This window comes from Juglans regia, chromosome 16 (assembly GCF_001411555.2).
Source record: "Juglans regia cultivar Chandler chromosome 16, Walnut 2.0, whole genome shotgun sequence".
Lineage (NCBI taxonomy): Eukaryota > Viridiplantae > Streptophyta > Magnoliopsida > Fagales > Juglandaceae > Juglans > Juglans regia.
The window spans coordinates 24,212,084-24,222,944 of NC_049916.1; the positions used below are offsets into that span (position 1 = coordinate 24,212,084).

At 36.9% G+C, this 10,861-nt stretch overlaps 2 protein-coding genes across 2 annotated transcripts; both read right to left on the minus strand.

Moving 5' to 3' along the window:
* Positions 1–4,816: 4,816 nt before the first annotated feature.
* Positions 4,817–7,736, minus strand: LOC109006574 (eukaryotic translation initiation factor 4B3-like). Its single transcript, XM_018985902.2, has 2 exons — positions 6,487–7,736; positions 4,817–5,085 (listed from the first exon to the last, which is right to left on the minus strand). Exons 1-2 carry the CDS (start codon positions 7,605–7,607, stop codon positions 5,016–5,018), a joined length of 1,191 nt encoding a protein of 396 aa, XP_018841447.1. The 5' UTR covers positions 7,608–7,736; the 3' UTR covers positions 4,817–5,015.
* Positions 7,737–9,545: 1,809 nt separating this feature from the next.
* LOC109006576 (peptidyl-prolyl cis-trans isomerase 1) lies at positions 9,546–10,776 on the minus strand. The gene has a single exon (XM_018985904.2). The coding sequence runs from the start codon at positions 10,291–10,293 to the stop codon at positions 9,772–9,774; it is 522 nt and encodes a 173-aa protein (XP_018841449.1). The 5' UTR covers positions 10,294–10,776; the 3' UTR covers positions 9,546–9,771.
* Between the last annotated feature and the right edge of the window lie 85 nt (positions 10,777–10,861).

A 10,861-nucleotide genomic window follows, 5' to 3' on the forward strand; every position in this document is an offset into this window, starting at 1 on the left:
GAATCACACTCTTTTTTAAAGCGATTACGCGGCATTTGTGTACTTCACAATTATATATAGAATTACTCAATATTTAAAAGAATTATCATTAATGAATTTGTGTGGGCTTTTATTTAACATTATAAAAATTAAAATGCACTTAAGGCACTTTTGGGACATATTTACGGGGCATCCTAGCATCAATATCCTTTTAATTAATATTACTTGAGAAAACCTTCAATTGCGTGAAATACTAGCTAGGTTGCCTCCATTGGCTAAAACGACAAATTTTCAAGTCTTTTATTAAGAAAGAAAAGTGTAAAATAGTTTTTTTGCGTGTATTTGTATTTTATTTTTACACTTTACATTTCATTAGTATATACATTACATTTTACTTGTATTTACCTTAGGCTGGTTCATTTACCTCTTAGTATAAATACTTGTATTATTTTATTTTCACTTACTGAAACATTTGGGCATTTTCGAGATTATTGAAATAGAAGAAACTTCTAGTTTTTCTATTCTTGATATGGTATCAGACGTTTTCTAGGATTTTTTATTTATTTTTCTCCCTCATGGCAGCAAAAGTTCCGAATCCTCCTTCCTCTTATCCAGATGTTGCGAGTCTCTTCTTCCTTCATCGTAGCGATAAACCTCGGCGTTGTTCTGGTCACACAACTCTTGATTGGAGACAACTATCACACATGATCTCGTTCGATGACCATGGCCCTTTTTGCGAAAAATAATTTAAGGTTTGTGGATGGTACGATTCTTGAACCAATATCTAATGATTCTTTTTTCTCTTCATGGTCACGATGTAATAATACGGTTATTTAACTCGGTTTCTTTTGAAATCGCTGCTAGTGTACTGTATGTTACCACTGCTTTTGAGATATGAATCGATTTAAATGAACGATTCTCTCAAAAGAATGGACCTCGGATTTTTCATATCCAGAAATAGATTTCGTCCTTGTCTCAGAGACAACTTTATGCTAGTGCTTATTTCACTCGATTGAAAGCTCTTTAGGATGAATTGGTTAATTACAAACCAACTCCTGTGTGTTCTTGTGGTGCTGTAAATTTGTTGAATTCTTATGTTCAATTGGAATGTATTTTACAATTCCTTATGGGACTTAATGAATCTTTTGTTTCGACTAGGGCTCAGATTTTGTTAATGGAGCCATTGCTAACGATTAACAAGGTTTTTTGTTTTGTTATTCAGAAAGAGCAACAGAGAGAAATTTTTGTTACTCCTCCTCTTGCTGATGCTCATGCTTTTGTTGCTAACTCTGATGCTTCGAGATATGTAAAATCTTTTTCTAAGAAAGATCAACCAGTTTGTAAATATTGTGGAATAACCGGTCATGTTGTTGAGAAATGTTACAAACTCCATGGTTTTCCTCCTGGATACAAGCAAAAGCTGCGGCAGTAGTCCATGGCCACCAAGTTATCCTCAATGATAATTCTTCAGCAGAATCTCCATTCTCCTTGACTGAGGCCCAATATCAGCAGTTGTTACCTATGTGTACTCTCAATCATCAGCATAAGTTTGATGATTCTAGCCATGTGGTGAATACTGTAGCTTCTTCTTCTCATTCTTTTTCTAGTATTGTTTCTTCTAAACATTATATTTTTAACTCTAACAGATATACTTCATTTAATCCTTCTAATTCTAGTTGGATACTTGATACGGAGGCTACAGACCATATGGGTTCCTCAATTGATATTCTTACAAATGTCACTCCTGTTCCAAACACTTCTGTTAGATTACCAAATGGTCAATGTGTTCCTGTTTCACATATTGGCACTATTCATCTTTCTGAATATCTTATTCTTAAAAATGTTTTTTGTGTACCTACATTTACTTTTAAATTGATTTCTATTAGTAAACTCACCAAGTCTCTCACTTGTTTTTTTTTTCTTCTGACTTTTGTTTAATTTAGGACCTGACCACCTCGAGGTTGATTGGAGTGGGTAGACAACAATGAGGACTCTATATCTTGCAACAACCAGAGACTTTTCTCAACCCTCATTTGCCATAATTTTTTCCAAATAAACATTGTAATAACAATGATACTTTGTTGTCAAATGTTTGTTTCGCTTCCTCTAAATTTTCATTGTTTCACCTTTGGCATAATCGATTAGGACATCCATCTATTTCAAGAATGTATTTCTTGAATAAAATTGTGCCTAATTTGGTTGTGTCTGATAACCCTTGCATTGTTTGTCCTTTAGCCAAACAAAGAAAGTTGCATTTCCCAAATAATGATAATCTCTTTGATTCACCTTTTGACCTTGTTCATTGTGATGTTTGGGATCCATTTTCAGTCCATACTGTTGAAGGTTACAATTTCTTTTTAAGAATTGTTGATGATTGCACTAGGGCTACTTGGATTTATATTTTCAAGAATAAGTTTGAAGTTTCTTTTTTAATTCAAACATTCTTTAAAATGATCAAAACTCAATTTAGTACAAAGATAAAGAAAATTCGTACTGATCATGGTACTGAATTTTTTTTTATCTTCATATCTCATTTCCAAAGGTGTCATTCACCAACATAGTTGTGTTGAGACTCCACAGAGGAAACATCAACATATTCTAAATGTAGCTGAGCATTGTTGTTCCAATCTCATTTGCCTCTCAAATTTTGGGGTGATGTTGTTTTAACAGCTACTTACTTAATAAACAGATTATCTTCTCCTATCACCAAAAATAAATCTCCTATTGAAGTTCTCTGTAATGTTTCTCCTTCATATGAACATTTAAGAATTTTTGGTTGCTTATACTTTGCCTCTACCTTACACAGAACTAGAACAAAATTTGGTCCTAGAGCTAAGGCTTGTGTTTTTCTTGGTTAGCATTTTGGTATCAAGGGTTACAAGTTGTATGATCTCAAGACAAATCAATTTGTTATTTCCAGACATGTCATCTTTCATAAACATGTTTTTCCTTTTCATCATTCTTACTCTGATTTGTCTTCATATTCTTCTCCATCAATTCATCTTCCAATTCCTTCTCAATCTTCAACTTTTTATATGTTTAATGTGCCTTTAACAGTAACTACTGATTCTTCTTTGACTTCCCCTATTTTTTACTTACATAATAGTTTGTCATCCCAATCTCCTTCAACAAATAATACTTTACCATCACATAATACTTTACCACCAAGAAGATCCACTAGAATTCGAGGAGCTCCGGGTTATTTGCAACATTATTATTGTAATTCATCTACTACACACTCTAAATCAGTTTCTCCAATAGGTTTTGTTCATTCTTCTTTTCCTTCTTCAATCAAATATGATATATCCAATTTTGTTTCTCATGATCAATTATCTCCTGGTCATAAATCCTTTGTTTTTGCTATTTCTGCTAATATTGAACATGAGTTCTATCATCAACAGTCAAGCACTCTCATTGGAGGGATGTTATGGCTGCTAAGATTGCTGCTTTAGAACTCATACCTGGACTGTTGTCAATTTGCCTCCTGGTAAAGAACTCATAAGCTGTAAATGAGTTTATGAGATCAAGTATCGTTCTGATGGTTCTGTGGAGAGGTACAAAACAAGACTTGTGGCAAAAGGTTATACTCAAACAGAAGATTTAGACTATTTTGAAACATTTTCACATGTTGCCAAAATGACTATTGTCACAACTTTATTAGTCATTGCTGCTGTTAAGAACTGACATCTTATCCAACTTGATGTTAATAATGCTTTTTTACATAGTGATCTTTTGGAGGAGGTATACATGAAGTTGTCTCTTGATTTTCATATTAAATGGGGATCACAAGTGTGTAAGTTGAATAAGTCTCTTTATCGTCTCAAACAAGCCTTTCGACAGTAGTTTTTAAGTTTTCCACTACTCTTCTTGATTTCGAATTTCTGCAATCCAGATCTGACTATTCCTTGTTTACTAAGTCCACTTATCATTCATTTATTACTCTACTTGTCTATATTGATGATATTTTGATAGCTAATAGTGATTTGGAAGCTATGAATTCTTTGAAATCTTACTTGATGCTAAATTCAAGCTCAAGGATCTTGGTTCCCTCAAGTATTTTCTTGGCTTAGAGGTAGCCAGATCACCCATTGGTATTTCACTGTGTCAGCGAAAATATGCTCTTAAAATTTTATAAAATGCTAATTTTTTAGCATGTAAACCAGTCTCTTTTCCTATGAAGCAAAATTTGAAGCTTAGTAAAGATAATAGTGACTTGCTGCCAAATCCCAGTGTTTCGGAGGTTAATTGGTAGGCTGCTGCATAAACAAAAATAATATGTACACATAATAATAATAATAAAATAATAATAATAATAATAAAAGAGTCTACCAAAGCCTCGGCAAAGGAAGCACATGCGTTTGTTGTCTCATTCGACCATGGGCAAACAAAATGACTTGCAGTTTTTTTTATAACTATATATTAAATGTTCAAATTTATTTTTTTATAAAATGATATGCTTGTTGATTGATTGTGAAATGAATTGTATAAATATTTCATTAAGAACACGACAGGCCGACCCAAATTCAACGCCCAAAAGACAATGGCCGGCCCATAGAATTAGAGGTCTTGCTCCTAAATGAACCAGAAGAGAACTGCACCTAAAATTCAAAGAAGAAAACCTAATTACAATATACAAAGATACTACTACCGACTAGCCATTAGAAAAGAAACTTCTCTTGTCCTCCCAAGACCCAAAACTAAAGTTCTGCTTATAGCATATTATATATATATATATATATATATATATATATGCGCTACATATATAAAGCAATATGCCACATGCATTCATTATAAAGACGTCGTCAGAACCCAAAAAAAAAAAAAAAAAAAGTCAAAATGGTCAAATAAAATGCATTCACTAAATACAAAATTGTCACTACCTTAATCCCCTACCAAAATTGTCTTACGACTGTTTGACAGTAATAACATTCACGGCAAAAAAAAAAAAAATACAAGTTAGTAAAATAGAATAAAAACCCTAAAGAAAAAACAAGCATCTCATTAACCAAGAGCCTCTACCACTTTCTGCCTCTTTTTCAAACCTCACCATTGAACGTCACCTCTCCTAATTTTTCTTCAACAGAACCATCCTCAGTTGTCTCAGCACTGCAGAAAAGGATAACAAACAATTAGTAATTCAGTTAAATAAGCATATTGCAGCAAATACTTTAATGGAACAAAGAACAAAGAAGCGAGCTCAATAATTCCTTTCCTCTAAATGGCAAAAATATAAATACTTTTTCCATTCTCTAGTCATGCTTCAAAATTAATAATATGTATGCCACTTATGAAAACAGTATTTCAAAAAAAAAAACCAAACAACGTAGAAGTCATCAAGTTCTCAAAATCATTAACTATCAAGACCCTACAGGCTACAAAGACAAGTTTCTATTCAACTGAAATTAAAATACCTTCAAATGCACATATTATTAACTGAAAATTAAAGTGCCTGACTTTACCACAACAGTGGATTCATTAAGAAGATGAGGTAATAGCTCTAAAGTGAAAAACTGATATGTTAAAAGCAATGCAGAGATTTGTTTTTCCCATGTAATTATGGATCTGTAAAACTTGCAACTTTTGTCATCTGTAACACATATCTAGAAAATTGATTCCTCCGTACTCATGTGAGACCCACACGGGTTATAGGCAGGAGCAGCAGTGAACCAAGACCAAAAACAGGAATGCTTCGGAATAACACTAACCATTTGCACGGTTAGTGGGTTCAACTATATGCATTCCCAAGAAAGTTATATGTTAAAATAAGAACCAGATCATATATTTTTAGAATGAAATAGATGCCTGGATTCTGACTGTTGATACATGAAATCAATCAGCAGGATTGAAGTGGCAGCTAATCAATTTGCACAAATGTCATTACAGGATATGAGGGATTGACCTTTGAGCATAATCAAATCATGGAGATAACATGATACATTTTGGGAACCAAATTTCCCTCGATTCACTTTGGTTCAACAAAACCCTAGGATCCCTTACATGATTTCCTAGAGCCGCCGTAAAAATAAAACCTTAGCTTTGAAATGGTCACTTATTGTTGCCCCACATAGCAACCAATTAAGGTGAGTGCAATGTCTGTAGAACAAGCTTAAAATGCTATTTCACACAATTATGGAAAAATTACACTCTCTTTAAGTACTAAATTGAACTCCTCCGAGTTATAATGAGCAAAATTATTACAAAGTACTGATAACAAATATAATTACAAAGCAACACAGTAACACAGAACAATCTAGTGGGTCGAACAATACAAAGCAAACAATCGGAGTAAATATGAAGCCGATATATAGAATGACAGATAGCAAATTAGTTCCTCATGCCAAATGAGCAAACAAACAAACAGAAAACAGTCTCTAAGGAACAAAATTGTAAAGCCACATAATCAACAGGCAATTAAAACCAACAAAGATCATCAGAAACCAAACAAGAAGTAAGCATCTTTTGCTGCAATTCAGCGAATTGACGAATCAGGCAGCAGACTGAACAAACCTCTGAGGACGGCTACTTTCAATCGATTCTGGCTTCCTCCATGTCCGATTATCCTCCTCCACTGCCAAGCGGCCATTCCCAAGCCCAAAATCTCTCGTTCCGAATGAAGAAGGCCTCTCCGCCTTCTCTACCACCTCCTTCTTCGTGGTTTCTAGCTGCTCGTCAATCTTCTTCCAGTCCTTCCCTTTCTCTGCCAGAACATCCTCTCTTGGCCTTGCCTCCCCAAATGGATTTGAAGTCCTTGACGGCTTCGAAATCATCCCCGCCCCCTCCCGCTTCTCCCCATTGCTCACAGGCAGAGTCCTCGGATGCAAATTAAGCCTCGGTCTTTCAGTCACACCACCTGCTCCAGTACTCACCTCCTTCTTGCTCCTCGCCCAATTATCCGAATCGGCACCACCATTCGAAGCGAACCCCACCCTTCTCTCACCGCTAGATCTCCGTCCGTCCGTTGATGGCACAAAGGCCTTGTTCGATCCCCAATTGTCGGAATCATCCGCTCGAGATTGCGAGTTGAAAAGCACACCTCCACCTACTCCTCCTCCTCTTTCTCTCCTATCAAAACCGTTGTTTCCGACCGTCGGTTTCTTCGCGGCGGCCCAATTATCGATCTCGTCGGCCCGAGAAGGTGCCGAGTCCCTGTCCCTGTCCCTATTAAATGAGCCGTTTCTGCTGGGCTCATCGGAAACCCTAGAAGACCCCCACCGAGAATTGGAATCGTCGCCACTGGAGTAGCGACTGTTATTGTTGGAGCCGTAGGACCTAAAGCCGCCGCCTATCCGGTTGCGGTCTCGTTCAAGCTCCTCAGCTGAGCGCTGACGGGGGCCAGTGGGGAGAGCCAGAAACTCCTCGGGGGTGAGTCCCTGGGGTTGTTGCAATGGATGTCTCGTCTGAGTGGGCATGGAGATAAAGTCGGCGTGGGAGAGGGTCTGGCCCTTCTTCTTCTTGGGCTTGGTGGCAGCCGCGGCGGAAAGGGACGGAAAGTCCGGAAGCGGCTCGGTTGGAATCCCGGAGATTGGTTGGTCGAGGTTCTGTTGCTGTTGCTGGAGCTCGGCCTCGTGTTCCTCAGAATCTAGAGCCCAGGCGCCGGGTTTGGCCCACGGAGACACAGTTGCCGCCATAGTCTTCTTCCTTCACCTTAACTCTGTCGTGCTCGCTGGCCGGATGCTTGGGGTTGCGTTCGTTTTCAGCTTAGCAGTAGGGGACGAGGGGGTTATTCCCTACTTTATATAGGTAGGGAAGTGGGGATTGGATCGTTCGGTAAAAGAAGAAGGATGTTAAAATGGGAATGAATGGACGGTGGTGATATGGGGTATAATAGTCTTACTGACAGACGGCTTTCCCGGTCGAGAGAGCGGGGCTGGTTTGATTTTGTAGATGAGGTAACGTAGAGTTAAAATTAAAATTAAAAAATTAAATAAAATATTGTTAGAATATATTTTTAATATTATTTTTAATTTTAAAATTTAAAGAAGATAAATTTTTTATTTTATTTTATATTAAAAATTAAAAAAATCATCATAATTAAATAAATTTCATCGAGATTGAAAACAAAAGTTGCAACATTACCTGCTGCCTTGGGACCTAGTTTCGACATTTGTAATATTTCAAAATTTTGTTAATATGAAATATTTTATAATTTTGTTAATGATAAAAATGAGTTTAATTTTGTTAATGATAAAAAAAATTTATTATTTTTAAAAAAATGAGTTTAACCGTGATAAAGTGGGTTTTTCAAATGATTGTATATTTCAAATTTATATAGTTATTTATTTTAATTCAATTTTTCAAATTCTTCTATAATTCAATTCAAATTTGTTTTAATTTAAAAAAAAAAACATTTTATTTTATATTGATTTCTAATTATCGACCTAGATTTCATTGAAAGCAAAAACATTATTGATTTATGATATCTTTTTTTAAGGAAGATTGGTGTCAATAACCATTCCTTTCTTATCCATGGATGTGAGAAAAATGACTCTAATAAATCGCAAATTCATCAGGACGACCTTGTCTAGATCCTAGGTCAATAAATCTGAGACCGATCCGTTTGGTTCTATTTTCCATTTATTTTCTCTTTGTTGTTGTTTTTTTTAGAATGTTTATTAGGGTTCAGCCCCTCATAAAACATTTCTTGTTTTAGCGAATAAATCAAACATTATATAGTAATCTTCAGATTTTAACATTGTATTTTGTTACTAAACTATATATTCAAGCTTTATTTGCTTGACTTATTTAGTAGTGTTGTTATTGATTAAGTTACTTGTTAATGTTGTGTTTCGCGGGCCTAGACAATTTCATGCTGACAGCACTCAAACTCTTCCTTACAAGGAGGAGAATGGAGATCTTGAGGTCCGTGGTACTTCTGACGCTCAAATTAATTTCAATATTAAAGATGAAGAGAGAAAATCTTGAATAAAGCAGTAATATGTATATAGATGTTAATCTCTTTATTGATCGTAAGAGATGTCTATTTATATCTGTTGATCTGGCCTTCATGGTAGCATGATGTCGCTCTGTAGGATATCTTCTTCCTTAAGTTTCTCCCATTTTAATAATGCGGCTATCCGCCATCTTGATCTTCTTAAATCACATTGAATACGACATACCTTCTTCTCTAATGCAAGCCATATGTTTGAATACGACATACCTTCCTAAATCAAATCTTTTTTGTTTCATTAATGCAAGCCGTCTACCGCCTGATACTCCTTAGTCGCATTAAATATAACATGCTTTATTATCTAAATCTCTCTCATATCTTCTATTTGGGCTTTTGAGGTATGCTCGACCTGCCCCCCAAGTCTGGGCTTCGACCCGGGCCCTTCTCCTTGTTCGGGCCACAAGATAACTCCCCTCACATTACTTAATAGAATTTTTTAATAATTATTAATATCCCATATTCTATTGAGAAAATAATTTGAATAAATTATTTTATAATTTCAATGTCAGATCCTATTATTATTTTTTTTAATTTCAATATGAGCAATTTATCATTCTATTTTGATCCATGCAATAAACAACATGTGACTGACTATACCATACCAAAAAAAACAAAAACAAAACAAAACAAAGATATTGTCTGATTCATACTAATCTTTATTTTATCACAAAATAAAATATGAAAAGTCTGGAATGGATCATAAAAACCCACCAAAACCATAACCATGAACATGACACCATGGAATTCAACGACACAGTAACAAGTTAAACGACACCATCCCAGTAGATGAACCACAACCACAAACAAAACATAGATTATTACTGGATTTATAGTAGATATCAGATCTAGAGTTGACCACAGTCAGCGATGACCACGGGCTTTGAGGTCTTTCCGGAGCTCGATCCTACCTTCTCTATCGCCCTCACCACGTCCATCCCCTCAACCACCTGCCCGAACACCACGTGCTTGCCGTCCAGCCATTCCGTCTTCTCAGTGCATACGAAGAACTGTGATCCGTTGGTGCCGGGACCCGCATTGGCCATGGACAGGACGCCGGGGCCAGTGTGCTTCCTGCTGAAGTTCTCGTCCGCGAACTTCGCCCCGTAAATGGACTCTCCGCCGGTACCGTTCCCGGCGGTGAAGTCACCGCCCTGGCACATGAATCCCGGGATCACCCGGTGGAAGGCCGACCCCTTGTAGTGTAGCGGTTTACCAGCGCGACCAGTGCCCTTCTCGCCGGTGCAGAGTGCCCTGAAGTTCTCAGCTGTTATAGGAGTGGTGTCCGCGTAAAGCTCCATAACGATCCGGCCGACGGATTGGCCGCCGATTGCCATGTCAAAGAAAACCTTAGGATTGGAGGAAGCCATTGATGGTGATGCAAAAGATTTGAGTTTCTGTTTGGGTTTTCTAGACAGTCTGAGGAAGTTATATTATATACAGGGGAGGGGCTAGCCACTTGGTTCTGGAAGGTTGAGTTGAAGCGCTGGATAGAGACGCGTGGGAGGATCGCGGAGGTGGTTGGAGTAACCAGGGCGAGGTTAAAATTTTGACTAGGGTTAGTGAGTGGATCCGATCTTATCCGAGCCGGCTGGGCTGCTATGGTGTATGCTTTTGTGTCATGGATTGGGGTGTAGGAGAGTGGAGCGACGAGTCGTGGACTGACAGACTAATGACCAACCAACCATATGGGAAAGAGCGAAAGCGACACCGTTGAGAGGATTTACCATTTCAACTTTGGTAGATGCATCAGTATTGTTATGGATGGAAGTTGCCTCTCAATTTCCCTTTCACTTGTATTTTTATGTTCTTTATGTATTATTAATTCTCCAAATCGACAAGAGATTCTGTTTTATCTATTTATTTATCTTTATTTATCATGAGCTTGGACCAACAGAGATTCTAACAAAAAACAAAAAAGATGGGGGTCGTATTCAA